At 64.8% G+C, this 21,266-nt stretch overlaps 1 protein-coding gene across 3 annotated transcripts in view; it reads left to right on the top strand.

Annotated features, from left to right (window-relative positions):
- TP73 (tumor protein p73) overlaps positions 1-21,266 on the top strand; it is a 60,680-nt gene that overhangs the window by 23,329 nt on the left and 16,085 nt on the right. For 2 of the 3 annotated variants that reach the window (XM_042951533.1, XM_042951532.1), the window contains one exon: positions 17,550-17,792. In XM_042951533.1, the coding sequence (XP_042807467.1) occupies positions 17,550-17,792 (243 nt within the window). Of the gene's footprint in view, positions 1-4,144; positions 4,382-17,549; positions 17,793-21,266 lie in introns of those variants that run through there. The other variant, XM_042951534.1, reaches the window with a different exon arrangement.

The raw sequence follows: 21,266 nt of genomic DNA on the forward strand, positions 1-21,266 counted from the left end.
AGTCCTGAGCACAGATTCTTGGGGGGACAGTGAGCTCCCGAAGTCCCCACCACACCACATGCTGAGGTGACACAGAGGGAGGCCGCCGTGGGCATGGGGAGCTCTGGGACGCATCCCATCCCTACCCCTTTTCTGCCAGGGGACGCACACGGGGCCTCAGTTTCCTTGTCTGTACATAGAGCTGGGGCGGCAATGTCGAGGGTGGTGCGGGGCCTCAGGCGGCGTGTGACACAGCTAGGTGTGGGGTGGGGGCGGCAGGGGAAGTGCCCCGTGTCCAAGAGCTCTGTTCCCCCCCCCCCCCCCCAGGGAGGACCCGACGCCCCTTGCCCAGGGGTCCCTGCGGGGGGAAGCCCTTGCCCTGGGTGGTGGCCTCGGGTTCTGGCCACGTCCGCCTGCCGCACACGGCTTGCTCCCTGCCACAAGGAGCTGTAAGCTAGGCCTCCCGCATCCTGCAAGGGGAGAACAGAGAAAAGCCTATCGGATCCCTGGCGTCCCAGGGGCTCAGGAGGGCGGTGGGCTGGCATGGTGAGGGGGGCGGCCTTGTGAGGTCTGTACTGGCCCTGGAGGCCCCCCCCACGGTCTAGGGGGGGCGCAGACAGGATGAAGTCCTTCATTGTGAGCACTCCGGGTGTCCCAGGCAGGCAGTGGGAATCCTGACTCCCGCTGGACAGTGCTGGGCCTGTGTGTCTCCTCTGAGTCTGTGTCCCCGGGGACAAAATGAAAACCAGACTCTGGGGGGGGGGGGGGAGGGGCAACTTCTCAGCTCCGATGATGCATGAAAGGGGGAGATGGCATGTGGCCAGCCTAGGCTGGAGGGCTCGCCTCCCTCCACCCCCTCCCAGCATCTCGTCCGGCAGAGTCCCCTCCCCCCTGCACCCCTTCCCGCCTCTCCTGGCGCCTCTTCTCTGGTGACAGCTGTTGTGGGCAGGTGGGCCACAGGGGTAAGGGCTGTGGCTGGCAGGGGCGGCTGATCCATGCTGGGGCCCCACCCCCACCTGCTGCACAGCCAGGCGGATATGCCCAGGGCTCGAGACCCCAGCAGTGACCCGGGGCAGGCCTTCCTGGCCTGGGGGTGCATTTCTCCCCAGGTGGGGAAGGGAGCGCACAGCCCAGCGTGTCCTCCCGGGAGGTGTTCCCAGGAAGCCGAGCTAGCCCACAGAAGGGGGCAGGTGCACAGACGGAGGGGAAGGACGCCCCCTCCTCAAAGGGTCTGCAGCTCGAGGTCAGCTCCAGGACCCCCAGCCCGCCTGCCCTCCGTAGTGAGCCCCGAGCAGCCCTTCCTTCCACAGGCTGTGGTGGGGACTCCTCTGGGGTGCGTGGAGCTGAGTCCCAGCCAGCCGCCGGGTCATGGAGCCGGCTCCGTGGCATCCTCCGTGGCATCCTCCGTGGCATCCTCCGTGGGGTAAGCAGAGCCATCCTCCCGTGGGTGCTCAGGAAGGAGTATGAGGAGTGTGGCCCTGAGCTGGCACGTCGCTGGTGCCCTTCCTGCGCCCGTGGGAGGGGGAAGAAATATCCCACCCCCCTCTGCTGCCACGAGCCTGCGGAAGTGGTCGGTGGGGTGGAACCTCCAGTGAGTTAGAATCAGGACAGCAGGTGCCAAGGCCCAGTGGGGCTGCCTGGGAGGCCACCCGGAGGAAGCAACTGAGGACCAAGCGAGGAGGGGGCCCAGTTCTGAGGACAGAGTCCCCCAGTGCCCTGTCCCTGCCCCCTGGGTGGCCAAGACTTAGGACACGTGTGCAGGAAGTGGGTGCTGCTCGGGAAAGACGCTGGAGTCAGGCACGTCTGCATATGGTGTCTTGCCCCTAGTCGCTCTAGGACCCCAGCCTGGCCCAGCTCACGGTGCGGGGGACAGTGCTGGTCCTCAGGCCCCGGGTGCCCAGAGCCTCCTCTGTGCCGCCCCTGCGGCCTGGGTGGGGCACGGACCCTCTGCCTCTGCTTCCGTCAGGGGTCGAGAGAAGACGCCTTCCTGACCTGATGCCCTCCTTCTGGAGAGCATGCTGTCCGGGGCTTACGTGTGGCTGGCTTCCCCTGGGCCCAGCCTGTGTTCCCCGGCCATCCCAGTGGCCCGAGCGGCCCCACCCTCACCACACACTTGGTGGCCTAAAACAGCACTCGTGTGTTTCCTCCCTGTGTCCGTGGGTCAGGAGTCCCGCGGGTCTCCCCTGGGTCCCCTGCTCAGGGTGTCAGCCAGGCGTGCAGTCTTGTCTGGCCCGGGGACCCCTTCCGCCCCCTGGCTGTTGGCAGAGTTCAGTCCCTTGTGGCTGTCAGACTGGGGCCCCTGCCTCCTTGCTGGCTGTTCCGAGGGCCACTTTTCTCAGCTCCTGAGGGCTGCCTGCCATCTCCTGCCACGTGGTGCCTCCACAGCCTGGCGGTGTGCTCCTTGAGGCCATTTCGAGGACGTCTCCCTGACCTCTTTGAAGGGCTCGCCTGATTAGGCCTGGCCCACCTGTATACTCTCCCTTCTGATCAGCTCAGAGTTGACTGGGTTTGGAACCTAATCACAGGGGCTGTCATCACATCTACGGTGCCTCCCGAGGACAGGGGGCATTCAGGGCACAGACCTGGAGTGGGAATCTTGGGGCCACCTGAAGATTGAGTTCCCACACGTGGGTCCCCTGTGTGCCAACCTGTGCCCATTCCTGGGGTCTCTCACCTCAAATTCTTCTTTCCTCTCCTCTCCCCTTTGGGCTTTTACAAACCCAGCATGATTAAAAAGGCAGCTGACCTCCCCCAAGCCAGCTACCCTGCATGGAGTCCCAGCTGGGGGTGTTGCCCTCAAGGGGGGTCGCGGGGGACACCAGCTGTGAGAGGTTGGGGTTTGAACCCTCCTCTTCTTCCCCTACCTGGCTCTGTGTCCCTCCATTCCGTCCTCCTGCCCAGCCCACCAGGCGCCTCCACCTCCAGCCTCCCTCCCTGAAGAACGGGCCCCCCAAGGGCAGCGGGCTCCCCACCCCAGGCCTTGCCATCTTCCAGCCAGAGCTCCCAACCTGGGCCCCCTGCTTTCCTCCCTTGTCTCATTGTGAGCGCCGGGGGCTGACAGCCACGGGCCACGGGAGTGAGTGAGTCCGGCCAGCCTGCAGAGCAGTGTCTCTGCTGCAGCCCCCAGGGCCCCCCCATGGGCTCTGCCTCCCCATCTGCCGGAGGAGCCTGGGGGCTGGGCTGGGCCTTGGGTGGAGTCTGCCTCTGCCCTGAGCCCCCCAGGAGGCTGGGAATGGCTGTGGACGCGACAAGAATGGGCTGGCAGACAAGGGTCTCGAGGATGTCTTTCCAGCACCTCAGTGGTCTTGGGGGGTGGGCGGGGCTTGGAAACTTGAGGGTGGCCTGTCCAGTTTCACATGATTTATATGTAACTGTATAACTGATGTCCTGCCTGCTTCTAGGGAGGGCTCCGGCCTCTACCCCAAAGGCAACGTTGAGCCACAGATGGTTACATTGGGTTGGAGGTTCAGACTCCAGAAAGGGGGTAGTGGCGGCCCCCTCGGAGCCCCCGGCTAGGCGGGCCACCGTTATGCGGCGCCTGGAGGCCAGCACGCGGTCCCCCTCCTGGGCCACATCCCTGTTTCCAGGGGCTCGGCACCGGTGGGGACAAGGCCAGCGTCAGCCCGGGCAGGGCTGGGGCATCGGGACTCTGGTCCTCCGGCTCGATCCTCTGCTTTGGACCGCGCCTAGGCTGCTCGCTCTCGTAGCAAGGCTCCCTGCGGGTACCGGGGGGAGCAGTCTCCTGGGGTGCCTCTCCTCTCTGTTCAGCCCTGCGGGGTGGCCCCGGTGGACCACACGCTCCCGAGGCAGGAGGATTTGCTCCGCCCAGGATGCCAGGGCTACAGCACCACGTCTTGGCTCTGGGGTGGCTTGGCCCCACCAATCTGGGTCTCAAGGGCCAGGGCTGGCCCCGTCGCGCTCAGGGGTGCAGGCCTGTGGCCCCCGAGCCTCCCGGGGGCGGTGTCCTGGGGGGAGCCGGCTGTGGCTTAATTGCGGAGCCGGCCGGTGGCCCGGCGTGCCGCCCCTCCCTGCGCGCCTCCATGGTGCGGTCCAGCACAGCAGTGGGCAAGCTGAGGCCTGCCTGGACTTTGATGAATAGGCATGAGGAATAAGGGGTGGGCCACCGGTTTTGTTGTTAGACGCAGCCGGTTGACAGAACTGGGAGATGAGGAGAAGGAAAATGCCCGCAGATAGCCCACATGTCCCGGGGCATCCTCCGCCCCCCTAGCCACGGCGTCCCTCCGCCTGGGCCCACCCTGCCGGGCGGCCACCACTCTCCGCCTCGCCCCCCGGCCACCCAGACCCATGCCTCGTCCCGCGGCACGCCAGCTCCCCGGCGTGTGCGGACCCCCGCGTGCCCACCATGCTGTATGTCAGTGACCCCGCGCAGCATTTTGCCACGGTAGGTGTGCCGCATCTCTCCGGAACCGTATCTCCATCCTCCTGGGGGAGCCTTGGTGGGGCTTTTGCCGTGATGGGGCTTAGGAAGCGCGTTCTCTCGTCTGTGTCCTGCTCAGGCATCCGGTGCTGGCTGGGTGCCGCGATCCAGGGTAAGCTGAGGCAGGCAGGATGCACCGAGGGGCTGGGGCAGGTCCTGGGCAGAGAGGCAGATGCCTGCCCATCCTGGAGAAGTTTTGGGACCAGTGCCCACTGGCCGGACAGGACCAACAGCCAGGGAGAGGAGGGCGGGTCATGTCTGGTCGGGGCTAGGCGGTTGCCTTGAGTTGTGGGGCTTTCCGCTGCTTCCCGGCTTTGGGCTGGCGGCTCGGTCCTGCCCGCACCTGCTCTCAGGTCAACAGCATCCTCTCCTGGGAATCTGCTCGCTAGGCTGGCTTGGTGTGGTCTGAGATCGAGGTCAAGGACTTGTGGCAAACCGGCCTCAAGGTGTCCGTCTCATGGCAGGGTACCAGCCTGGCAGAGGGAGGGGAGGGGTGGCAGTGTTTGCTGGGCCCCTGCGGTCTGGGCCCTGGGGACCCGGGCTCATTTCCAGACTTGCCAGGTCCCCGGGGGCCAGGCAGGTACCAGGCTGCTAATTGAGCAGGTGGAGGCTGGGGCCGTCTTTCCTGCCAGGGATGCAGGTATAGTGGGGGCCGTTGGGACCTGTGGGAGACCCGGCGGCTGGCAGAGGCCAGGAGCCTGAGCCACAGAGACCTGGGGGTGTGGCAGCCTCTGGAGACGCGAAGGTTCTGGGCGGTGTGCGTGAGTGCACGGGTGTGCTTGTGTGCGAGAGAGCGTGTGTGTGCGTGTATTGTGTGCATTGTGGGTTTGGGATGAGCATGTGTGTGTGCCTGTGCACGTGTGTCCCCAGCAAGGTCGGGGGTGGGGGGAGTGACAGTGTGTGGCCCAGGAGGAGCTATCTGCCTGCCGCCGGGGCACCTGGTTGTCACGCGCACAACCCAAGGCAGAAGCCAGAAGCCCCCGGGGCCCCTGGAGGCCAGTGTCCCTGCGCAGCCAGCGGAGAAGCCTGGGCACGTGGGGACCTTTTCTCCCCAATGAAGTGGCCCCCGCAGTGCAAATGTCGGGTGGGGCTGAGCGTGGCTGCTGCGTGGCATCTTCCCTGGGGCGCAGGGGTGAGGGGCGCAGGGTCCTCCCGTGGACGGTGGACAGAGCATCTACATTGCTGCTGCGGCCCACACCCTTCTCGGTTCTGTGTAGACGAGGACAAGTCTGTCCGCAAGGCTGGTGCGTTTGTGCCCCGGGGCAGGTGGAGTCGCCCTCCTCTTCCCCTGGGGAGGGGGAGGGGCTGGGTCACTGATTTGTAAATGTGTCTGTTTCCTGTTTCTGTCCCAGGAGACAGAAACTTCCTGCTGCTGCAAGCCTCAGGAAAGAGGAAGTGAGATTTGGCCCAAAGCACCTGAAACCTCAAAACCAATATACAGGGTTGTCCCGAGCTCACGTTGTCACGTCCCTTGTCGCTGGGAGCCCTTTGGGGCCGCAGGGTGTCTCCCGTGTGGCCCCGCCCTTGTCTGTGAGCAGGAAGCGCCCTAATGCTCGGCTTTGGTCAGCCCTGCGCCCGGGTCTGCTCAGGGGCTGCTCGGGGTCTGGGGCATCCTTTCTCGCTGCTGGCTTGTACTCAGGGTTTGCCTCCGCACCGTCCCTCTCCATCGAAGGCTGAACGATCCCTTTCGTGGCTCCCACTTACTGGGGGCGTTGGGCCGACACCGGTGGGGGGGCTGCTTCTCCCACTGTGGCGGGCCACCTACCCCCAACCCAGGAGGGAGCTGAGGGCACGGACGGTCCCTTCTCACCTGAGACCACACTGGAGATCGTTCGGAGCAGACACCTGGGGCCGACTTTTCCATGTTGATCTCTGTGATCTCCCGTTCACTATCCTCTCGGGCTGTTTCACTATTTAGCAAAAACTTTAGAGCCTCAAGAGATAAGCAGGGTCAATATTAGACCCCGTGGCTCTTTTCAGGCCTGTCTGTTGACCAGGGCCCAGGACTGTCTGGGCTGCAGAGTTATCGTTTTCTTGTTGTTAAGCATACTTGAGAGACAGAGAGAGAGAACGTGAGCAGGGGAGGGGCAGAGAGAGAGGGAGACAGAATCTGAAACGGCTCCAGGCTCCGAGCTGTCAGCACAGAGCCCGACGGAGGCTCGAACCCACGAACTGTGAGATCATGACCTGAGCCGAAGTCGGACGCTCGACCGACTAGCCACCCAGGCGCCCCTGCAGGGTCATGTGGAGCTGGGTCGTCAGCGTCTGGCCGGTTCCCGCTGTCCGCCGGTCTGGTGGGCACCGGCAGGTGTGTGTTGTGTGAACGCCCGTGCCCACGGTCCTGGCTCAGCACTTTCCACCCGCTGTCCAGCAAGGATCCGGTCACTCTGTTCCTGCAGACAGTGCAGCCTCTGGGCGGGAAGGGCCCCAGGTAGGAAAAGCCAATCCGTGCGTCAAGAACTATGTCCTGAGTGCCTCCTGTATCCCAGGCACACGGAGGGAGGGAGGGACGAGATCCCACAAGGCTTCTAGAAGGGGCCCTTGCTGCAGTGCTCGGAGGAGACCACAGGAGGGCAGGGCCGAGGCTGGGAGCCCGAAGCCGCTGGCGGATCCTGCGGAGGGATGGTACCTAGGGCCAGGCAGGAGCAGGGGAGGCGGTGAGCACCTGAGTCCTGGACGAGATTTGCTGGTGGGCTGGGGGGTGGGGACGGCGAGCACAACCCAGGTTGGACCCGGGGGGCTGGGTGAAGGGAGTCGCCCCGTTTATTCAGATGGGATACTGCAGGAGGGGGATTTGGGGTGAAAAGTGTGAACTCGGCTTTGCTTCGTGAGCCACTCATCAGCTGTGGGGGAGGGGGCGGCGGGCCAAGACACCCCCCCCACCCCCCACAGCACAGCGCCTGCTGGAACACCTGGGGGCAGGTGTCGGGGAAAATGACAGTGAGGAGGGTCCTGGCATGGGAGGGGGCTGCACGGATGGAGAATGACCAGATCCGAGATAAGCAGAGACAGAGAGGGGCAGCCTGGGAGCCAGGAGGGGGGGCCGTGGGGGACAGGAAGGGGCGGGGCCTCTGGGGACCTGGACCCGGCAGGAGGGGTTCCAGTGGCTGGGAGAGGACAGGGCTGGAGTGGCCAGGGGCCTGGGCTGCAGAATGGGGCAGCAGCCACAAGGTGTCCTTTCCGACCTGGTTCAGGGCCGCTGGGGTCCGGGCAGGCAGGGATTGACTGTTCCGGAAGGGGAATACAGGAGCCTGCCTCAGTGGAGGTGAGGGATGGCCCCATTCGCCAGGCTCGCTGAGCTGCCCCGCCGGTGGCCAGTCGGCCAGTCGGGTCTCTGCTAGTGGAAAATCCCTTCTTCCCTTGCTTGTGGCCAAAACGCGGGAGCTATTCTGCAACAGCCAACGTCCCGTTCATTCGGAGCCCCCGACGTGACCTCTGAGTGTGCCAGGCCCTGCACTGCCCCACGACTGGTATCACGCCTTTGACTCGGGAGCCAGAGGGTCCCTGGGCTGAACCGCTCCCCCGCCTCCCATCAGCCCTTCCTCTGGCCGCAGGTGCTCTGCCCTTTGATCTCCAGCCTGGAAGTTTCCCTGCACCCTGCCCATCTTTCACTTCCGACGGGCTTCGCTAATCCTTCTCATGAGCAACCCCCCCCTCCCCCCCCCGCCGTGAACAACAGGCTGTGTGTTCAGCCTGTTGTGAAGTCCCGAGCCCCCTACACACTCCGCGGCTGGTTTACTGGCTGCCATGGCCGCACGTGAGCACCAGCTCCCGCAGGGCATGGGCCGCCTCTGCGTGGTGCCGCCCTCCCCCAGCACCCGGGAGACCCTCACCCGCCAGGAAGCTTGTCAGGGCTCAGAGCCCGCAGGAGGGCCTGGGGTTGGCCTGTCTGTCCGCCCCGGAGCCGTGAACTGGGGAGGTGATGGCTGCTTCTCCATCCCCGGGTGCTGGCCGTCGAAGTGACCACCGCCCCTCCCCCCACCAGAGTCCCGCCTCCTTCACTGTGCTTGTTGCTGAGGAGACCAGGGGCCGCTCAGTGAGGTGCTGTGCAGGCAGGGCCTGTTTAGCGCCTGCGGATAGACAGACGGACAAGGGAGACGTGGGCGAAGGAAGTCAGGGCAGACACCTGGGTCAGCGTCAGGCTCTGGGAAGGCTGACTGTCCCCCGTGGGGCTCAGGGGTGAGGGGTCCCCCACGAGCTGCACCCCACCTTTGCTCCAGGCCCCGGGCACCCTGGAAGGGGCTGTTTTCTGGGGGTCAGTAAAGTCTGTGCATCCGTGGGCCTCCGGCCTGTTCACCGGCGGCCCCGCAGACGCCGTCAGGGAGTCGCATGGGGACCCTGCGCGGCTCGGGCTCCAGGCCGCCGCCCCGGCTGTCTCAGCAGCGCTGTCTGCAGGCGGAGGCGAGCAGGGCCATCCTGCAGACACACGCCTCGGCAGCTGCAGGAACGGGCTTCTGGGGGCACGTTTCTCCAGCGCGAGGTGTGGAAAGTTCCACACGGCCCTGGCATAGGATTGGGCGAGGAGGGCGCGCGCATACTTCCAGGAGGGGAGGGCGCCTCCCCCAGCACGAGTACGGTCTTGTTGGCATTTCCACCCATTTACTCAGACTCCGGGAGATGCTGTGGGAAACACCGCGGGTGGAGGTCTTGCTCCGAGGGGGACGGGTTCTCTCCCCCTGAAGCCCGGACGGCATGCCAGCCACTCACCTCTGGGTGAGGCTGCACCCAAGCCCAGACATGCCTGCCAGAGAAGACCAGGGGGCTCGGAGTCTCATGCCCTATGAAACCTCTGGTATCAGTGTTCTGCGGAGAGCCGGGGGACGCTGGGGTCAGAGCAGAAGCCTGCGGGGGGTGGGAGGGAACCCCCCAAGGCAGAGCCCTCTGAGATCCGTGGGGTGCCCGCCTGCCCACCCCCGGAGCCCACAGCAGGGGCGAAGGGGCCGCAGAGCTGAGGCCCCGTCTCCCCAACTCCGCACACCCTGCCCCAACCGTGCGGGAGAGAATGATGCTCGCACCCCCGTGCCCCGGCTCAGGCGGTGCCGCGTCCCAGGAGTGGGGAGCGCCGAGCTGGCCTCACCCCAGGAGGTAACATCCGAGGGGGAGTCAGGGGAGCCTCCTGAGCGGAGGTCTGGGGAGGACATCCGGGCAGAGGGCCCGGTAAAGACCCTTGTATCCACCTCTCCAGTCAGATCCACTGTGGTCCCATGAGGAAGCCACGGCCGACACCGTTCACCCATTTTCCACAAAGACGGGGGCCACGCAGCCGGACGGTGACGTGGTTCCCACCCCGGGGCCGCCAACCTGGGAAAGGATCCATTGCTGTGTCTTACTGTTGGGCTCAGCTCCAGCCCTAGCTCCTGGCTGGAGGGGCAGCCGGGCCGGGATGCTTCCTGGGGGAGGTGGCTCTGAGGTTGGAGGCTGGAGGGCAGAACCTGGCCAACGGGATGGGGAAGGGGCCAGGGAAGCCAGGGCGGCTGTCTGCCAAAGGCCGACTATTCCTCCCGACTGTTCACCTGCGGCCGTGAAGGGAGCCGTGTTTGCCGGGCCCTTGGGCAGCACGGGATGCACGCGGTGCCGCGGGCGTGGGGAGCGGTGGACACGGCAGGCGGGGCGGGGCGTCGGGACCCAGCAAGGCATGCTGGGGAGGGCAGGAGGCAAGGAGGGAGGAGAGAGGAACCCGTGAAGCCTCAGGCCAGGTGCATCGCCGCCTTCCACGTCTGCGAAGGTCACGGGTGGACTTTGTGACGAGTTGCATTTGGACCTCTCGGCTTTCTTCGGAAGTGCTTGGGAAATGTCCTCACCCCCATGGTCAGGAGCCTCAGGGGGCAGATAGAGGACCCTGATAGGACCGGCTCTGCAGCCTCGCCTCCCCTTCTGGACACTCGGGGGTCCCCCGCGTGACACCCAGGAGGCCGGCCGGGGTCACAGAGCAGAGATACAGGCAGCTGACTTCACTTGCTGCTCTCGGTTCAGAGCAGCCTCGGCCCGAAATGCAGCGAGGGAAGCGGGCTTTAATGTCCAGAAAGAACTTCCTGAGGGTCAAGGGTACACGATGCTGGACGAGCTTAGCCAGGTCGGCTGTGGAAGCTCTTTGCTGCAGGTTTTTCAAGAGGCGTGAATAGACAGTCAGAGCTGAGCTTTGGATAGCATAGCTTGGAAGAGCTCAGTCTTGTTGGCTGTGTTTTGTTTTTTACTAAATACAGCGCAATACTGAAATGTATTTCCTCTTCCTTATGATTGAAAAGAAAAAAGCTTTTCAAGTTATTTATTTATTTTGACAGAGACAGAGACAGCGTGAGTGGGGAAGTTCCAGAGAGAGAGGGAGACAGAGAATCCCTAGCAGGCTCTGTGCTGAACTCACTAGACCGTGAGATCCTGACCCGAGCTGAAATCAAGAGTCAGGTGCTTAACCGACTGAGCCACCCAGGCGCCCCTCCTTATGATTTTCTTAATAAAATTTTCTTTTCCCTGGTTTACTTCATAGTAAGAACATGGTATATGACCCACGTGGCTTATAAAATCTGTGTTGCGTGACTTTATGGTATCGGTAAGGTTTCTGGTCAACAGTAGGTTAGTAGTAAAAAGTCATACTTGCATTTTTGACTGCGTGGGTTATCGGTGCCCCTAAGCCTATGTTGGTCAAGTGTTTCGGGGTTAAGCTGTGTTTCGGGGTTAAAGCCAGAGGAAAATGGACACCCACGAGGTACGCACCCACAAGGGTGTGGGTCATGGTGTTTGTCACACTACCCAGAAAAGCGGGAGAGAAAGCCCCAGAACACAGAGGCAGGTGAAAAGAGCCAGGGAAGCTCCTAAGAGGAGGTGAGCCTTGAAAGGCTTTTCAGGTGGCAAGGAGACAGACAGTGTTCCAGGAGGGGGACAGCAGGAGCAAAGGCCCTGTGGTACGGACAAGAGGTACAAAGGAGGCTGGGATGGGGGCTCCTTGGGGGACCCTTTATCAACGCCACCCCCCCCCCCCAGAGGCCCAGGGGCTCTATCTTTTGAATCAGTGTTTGAGCCCAGTGTCTCCCGCTGCTCCTGCTTGGCCTGGTGCAGGGACGAGTCTGGAGGTCTCCTCTCTCCCTCAAGTCCCCTCTACTAGGTGAGTCAGCCTGGAACTGAGCCTCTGGGGACATAAGAAGAGTCGTCTGAAGTTTTACTGACAAGGTTTTCTGTTACGACTTTCACTAGAAAAATAAGGTCCACCCGGGGGATGCTGCGTGTGGCAGCTGCCCTTGGTCGCGGGCCGCGTGCTCACAGCCAGTCTGACTTTCCCTCCCGTCTTACTAGCCACGGGTGCCGGGAAGGCAGGGGAGGCCGAGGCAACCGGCACACAAACTTTAAGAGCAGTTTGCTTTCCATCTACATCCCTGAAACCCGCTTGAGATGGTTTACCGATTGTCAATAAACACATAAAATGAGAATCTTCTCCAAGTGCAAACCCGGCCGTGCGTTGTGGCCGCTCCCGGAGGCAGGACCTGCCTTTGACCCCAAAGAGCACCCAGGGCAAGAGCGGTGCTGTGGGCCCACGTGTGTGCTGAGTTCCAGGGTCCGTTTCCTTCAGCCCAGAGTTTTCTGAGCCTCCAGTCTGGGGCTGGGCGCGACGGGACGGTGGGATGTGGCCTCTCTGGGGTATGGGGGCCTCCCCGCTCACCCCCTCCCTGTGCCTGGCGCTCGGCCCTGAACTCTGAGTGGGGAGGGTCTGGGGGTGGCCCAGCTTGTTTCCCTGCAGCCCTTACCTTGTTGGGCCTTTGTGCGGAGGAGGGGGAGGGGAGAGGGGTGTGTCCAGCTCAGTTGGCTCCCTGGCTCTGGGGGGGCCTCCTGGGCAGGGGTCATTCCTCCTGATGTACAGTCACAGGTTATGGCCTTCCTGGACCCTCCTGATCCCCACAGCGGTCCTATGGATGGCTTCACCCCTACTTTGTAATAGAAAGCTGAGGCTGAGAGCGGTGGAGTCCCGGCTGGGTCACATTGGGGGGGGGGGGGCCTCGGCCCCCAGGTCTGCGGACCTCAGAGCCCTGCTGTACCCTGCTGGACCTGAGGGGTCCCTCCTGTCCTTCTCCTTTGGCCCCAGGACACGGTCCTTGTGGGTGGCACTAATCCTGGACCTGGGCACATTAGAGAGTCCTGTTCTGGAGGGTGTTAGGTGGGCAGTGGGATGGCCAGGAGAGCCCTGCGTTCTGGGATCACCAGCCCAGGCACCACCACCTGACCACCTGTGGGGACCCCCGGCCCTGGGGGCTTGGGCGGCAAGGTCTAGCCTGTGGGGCAGGGGCTGGAGGGCTGGGCTGAGCTCAGGTTCCCGGGAGAGGAGGACCAGTGGGCAGGCCGGACCCTCTGCTGCCTGTGGGGGTGCCTGGGGCACTGGGGCCTGGCTCCCGGGGCCTCTGAACCCCCCCACCCAGCCCCCATTCTCCGCTACCCCCTGGGCAGGGGCAGGGGCTGAAACCTGAGACCCTGGCCAAAGTGAGTGTCCCCCCTGTGTGAGGACAGTGCAGCCATCCCCAGCTTGATGCACCCCCCCTCCCGCCCCCAGCCCCGTGCTAAGCTCTGCTGCTGCTGCTCTGTGCTGTGACAGCCCCCCGCGGTCTGCAGAGCAGGGGAGGCCCCGAGGCTGGGGATGCAGGGCAGGGCGGGCTGGAAGCTGGGACACCCCCACCCCAGGGCGGTTCCTTCTGTCCTCTCCCTACTGCTCCTGGGGCAGGACCCCCTTTCCCTGGGACTCCACTCGCTGTCCCTGCCAGAGACCAGCTCCTTTCCCAGAAGAGGGCCAGACACAGACACAGTTCAGGACCTCCACGCCGGGGGTGGGGCCTCCCATCGGGCAGCCTCCTCCCTCTGCTGGACGCCGCAGCCTGAGGTCTAAGCCCCTTGCCCCTTCCCAGCGCGTGTTCTGGGCCCTGCGTGTGAGCACACTCGGGCATGTGGCCCCGAGGCCTATGTGTGCCCTTGCCTGTGTTTCTGGCCCCAGAGGTGCTGACCCTGGGAGCCAGCCTGGCCCCCTGCAGAGGCTGTGGGATGGATTCCCTGGTGCACTGGCCAGAACTGCCTGCACCCTGAGGGCACGTCCACCCTCTCTGCCCCTGCCCGCTGTCCCCTCCAAGTCGGCAGAGAGCACCAGAAAACATGTTTGTGGAGCAAATGGACAGAGACTGTTGGGGGGCCTGTCTGGCCCTGGTGGGAGGAGCCCCCAGGCCATCCGCCAGGGTCCAGCAGGTCTCCCTGAGGATCTGGGGGGAGATGTACTCCCCCGGCCCCAGCCCCTCCCGGAGCCCGGGCCTGGTGCATCCTCCGCGGGACCTGGAGGGGAAGCCGCCCGCCCGCCCGCAGCCCTGCTTGGGTCGGGCCCAGGAGCCCTGCACGCACATGTAGGCACATGCGGGCCGCCCCGGGCTGGGCATGTCCTAATCAGCCCGCTCTCTTGGGAGTTCTGCTTGAAAGCAAACAAACCAAAAAAGTCCTGGTTTTGCCCGAGGTTCCTCCCGCTGCCAGGGGCCTCCGGTCTGGACGAAGGGCACCCCAGGCTTCTCTGTGGCTGTGCTGGGCCCGGTTTGGACAGGGAGGTCGGGTGGGGCTGGTCCCCAGGGTGCAGTGCACCCCATCCGACTGGGAAGGAATGCAAAGGGAAGGAAGGAAGGACCTTTCGGGAGGCATGCAAAAGCTGCCCCACTTCCTAAGCAGCGGGGTTCCCTGCAGCAAAGCGGAAACGGCACAAAGCAAACAGGACAGAAACCTCTGCCCTCTGCCATTTCCTGGGGGTGTGGGTGCAGGTGTCCCTGGGGAAGCAGGACTCAGAGGAAGGGTAGCAGGGATGGCCCTGGCCCCGCACAGGGGCCCGACGCTCTCCTAGGGGGGAGGGGCGCTCCTCAGGAAGCTGGACCACAAAATGCCACGGAGTCACGGGGCAGGAGGGAGGAGGGTGCGCACAGGCCACCGGCTGGCTCGTGGGCAGACAGAGGGAGCCTGTCTGAGGCGCCCGCCCGGTGTGCAGAGCGCTCCCTTCCCGCTCACGAGGGCTCCCGCACGCGGGCCCTGCCCCTTGTGGCTGCTGGGTACATGATGCTATCAGCCTTGCTCTTTTGGTTCAGTGACTAATTCCCTGGCACCCGCCGCAGATCGGTAAAGAATGTGGACAAGTTAAAATCTGAACAACGTTGTTGTCGTCGTGGGGCTGTCTCTCATTTCTGGGAGGGGGGGGCCGTGGGGGCCCTTTGCCCTGCTGGCCTGGGCCGTCCCGTCGGGAGGGGGCGGGGAGGGGGACAGACCTGCACCCCGGGTTGTGCCGTGCTCCCCGAGGCTCCCACAGCCCTTCAGTCGCCCAGGGCGCAACTGGCACCCCAGTCGCCCAGGGCCGCGGCTGGTCACCTGGGAGGGAAGAGAGAGGTCACGGAGCCTGGGGAGGAGGGTGCAGGCTGGGACCCCCGCCCTCCGCCCCGGACCCGGTGGGCTCTCAGCCTCCTTGAGTGGGAGGGCCGGCTTCCCACCTGGCCTTCAATCCCGGGCATCGGTCCGGGGGAGACCTCCTATTGCCTGGCACACCCACGCTCCGTCATTCATTCATTCATTCATTCACTCACTCACTCGCTCACTCGCCCGCTCGGCAGGCCTCTCGGGAAGCACTCTGTAACGAGAGCCCGTGGTACCCCGACGGGGGCCGGGCTGCTGATGGCAGCGGTTGTGATGCTGGGGAAGGTGGCAGCCTCCGGAATGCCGTGAGCCCCTGGCGGCCTGGGCTCTGGCCCGGCCCGGAGCAGATGGGTGTGAGCTGCACGTGCGATTTCCAGTAGCCACGTCGAAAAACGAACGGTGAAAAGAAACCCGTGGAAGTAACTTCACACTTTATCTCACTTATGGGAAACGGTGCCCGTTTCGGCGCGTGCTGAACGTGAAATCGTGAGCTGGATTCTGCCCTTTATGTTCTCGTGGCCAAGTGTGTGCAGTCGGGGCGCCCACGCCCACAGCAGCTGCCTCGGCTGTGAGGGCGCGCCGGGGTCCCCGGCCCGGGCCCCACGTGGAGCGGGGAGGCTTGCTCTCCTCCCCGCCCCCCCCCCGCCCGCCCCTGCCCCCCGCCCCTGCTGGGCCAGGAGAGGGGAGGAGCCGGTCCCCAGTTGTTTTATTTTAAACAGCTTGATCGACTTACATTTTACCTGACACGCAATTCACCCATTTCAAGTGTGCAATTCGGTGGGTTTTCGTATATTCACAGCTGTGTGTACCCGCCTTGACGGTGAATTTTAGAACCTCTTCATCACCTCCGAAGGAAACCAGCTGCCCCTTAGCCTCTGCCCCCAGCCCCACCCAGGCCCTGGTGGCCAACTGCTCTGCCTCCGGCTGGACTCGGCCGGCCGTCAGCGGGGACCCCACGGCAGGCATACTCGCGTCTGTGGCTGGCTTTGCGCCCTCGCTGGTGGCGCTCCCTGTAGGGCGTGTCTGACTCCGGAATGGTTGTGTCCCACTGCTCCCTCAGACGGACCCCACAGTTTGCTCATCTGGGTGCCGGGGCCTCCCAGGTTGACAGGTGAAGGCACAGAAGGCTGTGGGGAGCCAGAGCGGGGAAGGAGGCCTCTGCGGTTGCCCTGCAGGGGTCCCCTGTCCGCCGCCCCCCTGTCCCGCTGCCGGCCCTTCCCCAGGTTCACAGCGGGCCACGGCTCCGGAGGTCCAAACGGAAAAGGCCTGAGGCCCGCCCGAGGGGTCCGTCCGATGGCAGTTTCAGCCGGGGGGGGGGGGGGGGGGGGGGGGGGGGCTCCAGTGGCTGTCCCCTGGGGGCTGGAGCATCCTGGGCTCCAGGAGCCACGAAGCCATGGCCACCTGTCACCTTCTTGCGCTCCATCAGCCCTTGTGGTAAGCTTCCTTCAGACTGGCAGTCTTCGGTAGAGGCTCCAAGGACCCTTGTCACCAGCAGGCCCGATGGGGGAACGTGTGCTTTCCAGACAGATGCTGAGCTGGAGGGGCTCTGGGTTATGCACACCTCTCTCCTGATGGAGGAGGCAGAGAGGGGCTGAACAGCCGGTCACCCTGGGGGATGCACCCCTGTGCTTTGCAATTTGGAGAAGGCAGGCTGGTGAGGCGGGGGCTGCAGGGCAAGCCCCCCACCCCACGCTTGCTGCTGGTCTGTCCCTGCCCCCCAGGGGGACCCCAGGCCCTCTGCCCGCAGTTCCCACCATCCCCACCCGTGTCCGGGGCTCTCGGGGCCACTGCCTCACCCCAGGCCGGTCACTCCCTCTACGTGCCTCAGTGTCCCCGTCTGTGAAACGCGATAATGGCAGTGTCCACCTCGGGCTCCTAGAGAGGATTACAGTAAACCTCACCGCCATCCTGGCACAGAAAGCAGCTCACAGGTTTGCAGGTAGGAGCCCTTCTGGCCAATATCAGCTGCTCTGCTCTGTCAGCCCACCTGCCGCTCGAAGCCTCCAGATTGGGAAAGGCGTCTTCCTTGCCGGCCCTCCAGGAGGAGTCTGATCTGCCCTAGATTGGGCTGGTCCCCTTGCTGGGGCCTCCTCAAGCCCCAGGCAGGGGCTGGCCCATCTCGGGGTCCCGGGACCCCAAGGGGGTGAGCTGGGGGTGCACACACACAGTACAGCTTAGAGTCCCTGTTCCTCCTGTGTGGGGGTGGGGTGGGGAGGGGCTGGGCTCCCGGGTTAGGGTTAGGATGTGGACCAGTAGGAGGGGACTATGGGCCCCACACGCTGGGGCCACCCTCTGCCGGGGGCCCGCCTCTCCCACAGTTGGGCTCCCTGGGCCTGGGGTCTCCCCGCTTCTGGCTGGAACACAGGGTGGGAGGCGAGGGTGTCCGGCTGGATACCGCCCCCTGGAGAGTGCCGCTGAGTCTGCTGGCCTGTGAGAGGGTCCGGAGGGCCGGGAGCCACCCCCACCAGCAGCTCCCTCCAGGTGTGCTTGGTGCAGCCCCGGAAACCCTGGCACCCGGAGCCGATGGAGGGGGGAGGCGAGGTGAATATGTCAGTTTATCCCAACACAAGCAGTGACCTGTCGGGTGGGGGGGGGGGGGGGACGGGGAAATATTTGGGATGACTGAGCTGCTGGCCCTTTAAGTCTCCTGTAACAGGACACCTCTGGCCGCGCGTTTCCACTCTCCAGCCTGACTGTGTGTCCCCCTCCCTCCCCCTTCCCACGTTAGCCCCAGTTCAATCTGCTGAACAGCACCATGGACCAGATGAGCAGCCGAGCGGCCTCGGCCAGCCCCTACACCCCGGAGCACGCCGCCAGCGTGCCCACCCACTCGCCCTACGCGCAGCCCAGCTCCACCTTCGACACCATGTCGCCCGCACCGGCCATCCCCTCCAACGCCGACTACCCCGGCCCCCACCACTTCGACGTTACCTTCCAGCAGTCGAGCACGGCCAAGTCGGCCACCTGGACGGTGAGTTGTGCGTCCGCTGCCAGGGGCGCCTGCGGGGTGCGGGCCGGGGAGGGGTGATCGCCCCGGGCGGCCGGCCGGGTGTCCGCGCGCGCGGGGTTCCCGGCCGCCTCCGGGAGGAGCGTCGTCGGGCAGGAGGCGGGTCTGGGGCTGGGCAGTCTGGGCGTGCCCACCCCTCGGACGGACACGGCCAGAGCGGCCAGCCTCCGCGGGGCCCCAGAGGGGCAGACCATCCTCAGGGGGACCCGCCGGCATCCCCGCAGCCCGGTGGGGTTTGCGTCCTGTCCTGGGTGAGCAGGAGGCGCGTGGATCGCCCCCCCCCCCCCCCGGGGTCTGCAGAGGCCACTTCCTGCGGGTGGTGCGGGGCGGCGGGGAGGTCCGGAGTCCGGCGGTTGGCGGGCTTGGGCTGTGCCCGCACAGTCTCTGGGTTGTTGTCTGTGAGCGTGGGTGTGAGGCCGGGACGTCAGGGCTGGGTCGGCAGCTGTGCGGACTTGGGTCTCTGGCGCCGTGCTTGGGGGCATTCTGGCCCCTGGTGGGGACGTTGCCAGCTCGGATGGCATCCCGCACACCCACTGGTGCTTCGAGTCTACTCTAGAAACCACCCAGCAACGCGCGAGATAGAATCTGTTATCGTCCCATTTTACAGCCAAGGAAGGAGGCACCGGAGGGAAAATAGCTCGCTCGGAGTTACGCCGTTAGTAAGGGCCAGCTGGGAACCCCGTGGCCGGCTTCCCGGTCGTGGGGTCACTGGGGTTACGGTCCTAATCGCTGAACCGCGCTGCTGCGGCTGCGAGGGGAAGGGGCTGCCAGACATGCCCACGGGGGCAGGAACGCAGCAGAGACCCGGAGATCCCCAGGACGGACCACAGGCTTTCCTCTGAGGGTAGGGCACGCAGGGCATTGGCAGGTCACCTGCCACCCCCCGCCCCCACAGGACAAGGACAGTGAGCCTTGCCCAGTACCTACCCCGGACACATCTAGGGGGTCCTGGCCACGGGACAGCGTCACCTCCTGCAGGGGACAGCAGCTCCATGGTCTCCCCCAGTCCGTGGAAACAGGACCCTGGAACAGGGAAGTCTCCAGGCAGGGTGGCTGTGTCCCTTCAGGAGCACCAAGCGGGTGACCCGGGGGCTCTGCTGCTTTAAGGGGGGGGAGGGGTCCCACGATCCCCACTGCCCTGCTGGGCTGTTTCCCACGCTTCTGCGGGTGGGGGTGGGGTGGAACCACAGGGAGCTGGTCAGGCTCTGCAGGGGCCAGTCTGGGTCTGGCTTCCAAGTCACAGCTCCCCCTGACGCCCCAGCTGCTGACCCATCTCTGGTCTGGGGCTCCCACCCCGTGGGCGCCCAGTTTTCCTCATCTGCGACTTTTTCCTGCAGTGTCCCTTGTCGCTGGTGGTAAGGCTTAAAGGGCTGTTGCCCACGCAGCTCGGGCTGGCACAGTAGGAGCAGCGTGTCACCTTAGCGGCGGAGCTGGGGATGGGGTGCCATAGGGCTGGTCCTCCTGGGTGAGGTTCTGAGGCTGCAAGTGCTAGAGGGTTCTCTTACTGCCTGCGGGGTCCTGGTCCTCCCACCCCGATTTGAGGTTTGACTGGGTGACTGTAAGCCAGGTCAGGAGGCTCCTGAGGCATCCCCACACTGGCACACCTCTGGTGACAGGAGACTCACTACCACCCCTACTCCATGTTCCTACTGTTCCCCGAGCCCTTCCTCCAGCTCCTCAGGGGAGGGTCCCAGTCTCCTTCACCAATGCTGTCACCCAAGCCTGAGCTGCCGGACCCCTAGGAATTTTGGCAAGCACTGGAGGGGGGTCCCGGCTGTCTTCCTCTCCACTGTTTGAGGAGGCGGGAGGGGTCTCTGCAGTGTCCTGGGGGACTTGGAGTGCCTTGGATGGTCTGAGCTGGTCCTCAGGAAGGGACAGAAGCTGCGCCTCGGCTGGCTGTCCCCCCCTCCCCACCCCCCACCTGGGGCCTCTGTCCCCACCTCCCCTGGCAGGGGAGTGACATTAAGGGTGAAAGCCCATGGCTGGGTCACAGTTGTCTGCTCCTAAGTGGCCCCATGGGGTGGCCTGCCCCGGCCAGCCACACCAGAGGGCAGGGGAGGGCTTACCTTTGCCCAGCGGCTCTGCCCACAAGCCCCGACCAACCCTGCCCCGCGTGCCCGAGCCCCGATCCCCACCTCCCTGCCTGGGCCCTCTGCTTTTGCGTGGCTGCTCTGAGAAGGAGGTGTTGTTGTTGGAGCACACGGTTCCCCCCCCCACCCCCGCCAGACCTCGTCAGTGCAGGGGGTGGAGGTGGGACAGACGTTGATAATGAGATTTTTGGCACCTTGGCTCTCTGGGAGAAGACCCCCCGTAGGCTCCTTTCCCTGCCCGGGATCACGGTGCAGGACGGGGACTGCCCGGCCGCCCGCCTGCTCGCAGCTCTGGGGGTCTGGCTGCGCGGGCGCTGCCCGGACTTGCTTCCCGGGCGCGCTGTCTGGGCTCCGCACCGCGCGGTGCGTGGCTCCCGCCGTGCCGGATGCCTGGTAACTGATAGATAATTCATATTTTTCTCAAGTACAATTCCAAATTGACTGTTGCCTTCACTCCTGTCCCCGCTCGGAAAAAACACCCTCACCAAGTCCCCAAGGGACCGCAGCTGTTAATGGGGTCTTTGGCCTGTGCCTGGCCGAGGCCCCCTGCGAGCACCCCCACATCTCACATCCATGCTCCTTGGGCACCGAGGGGAGCCCTCAGCTCACAGGCGTGCGTGCCACACGCGGATGCACATACGGAAACACCTTGCACACGCGTGAAGACAGGCACACGCAGACGTGCACAGGCATACACAAACACAGGTGCACACGTGCGGCCTCTTCTGGTCCCGACCCAGGGTTCTGACAACCCCTCCCGCCCACAGGCCAGGACCGGCGGGTCAAGCATAACTGAGCAGACAAGGGATGTGTGTTCAGCCTCCAAGATTATAAACCGGGGGCCAGGGACGGGACGAGGTGGGAGAGTTTGGCTGGCAGGGTCCAGGTCTCGGGTCTGCTGCACTGCTCTGGGCCTGGGTCTGAGGGTGGGGTCGTGACAGGACAAATGAGCTGCCTCCTGGGACCACTTCTAACGGGGCCTGGAGCCCGGAGAGCGCCCCACAAACCGCTGCTGTTGAGCCGTCCTGGTGAGGGCCTGTCCCCTGTCGGCGCTCCTCGGGGCTCTGGGGGCGTCAAGGAGAGACCTACATCGAAAAGGTCAGGGCGGCGAGTGAGGGCTGGCACCCGGGGGCGCTGATGCTCTTCGGACCGTTGGACGGTGGAGCCCGGCCGGCGATGGCACTGATTGTGCCTTTGTCGCTGTCCCAAGCCCTCCCCGGCACCCTCCAGCCTGGCCTCTGGGCCCTGACGGCCACTCTCACCCCGCAGCCCCCCCAGGGATTGGCGGTGACACGGACGGCTGGTCCCAGGAGCCTGGAGGAGCAGCCGATGAGAGGGGCATCTGGAT

This window comes from Panthera leo, chromosome C1 (genome assembly GCF_018350215.1).
Source record: "Panthera leo isolate Ple1 chromosome C1, P.leo_Ple1_pat1.1, whole genome shotgun sequence".
Taxonomy (NCBI): domain Eukaryota; kingdom Metazoa; phylum Chordata; class Mammalia; order Carnivora; family Felidae; genus Panthera; species Panthera leo.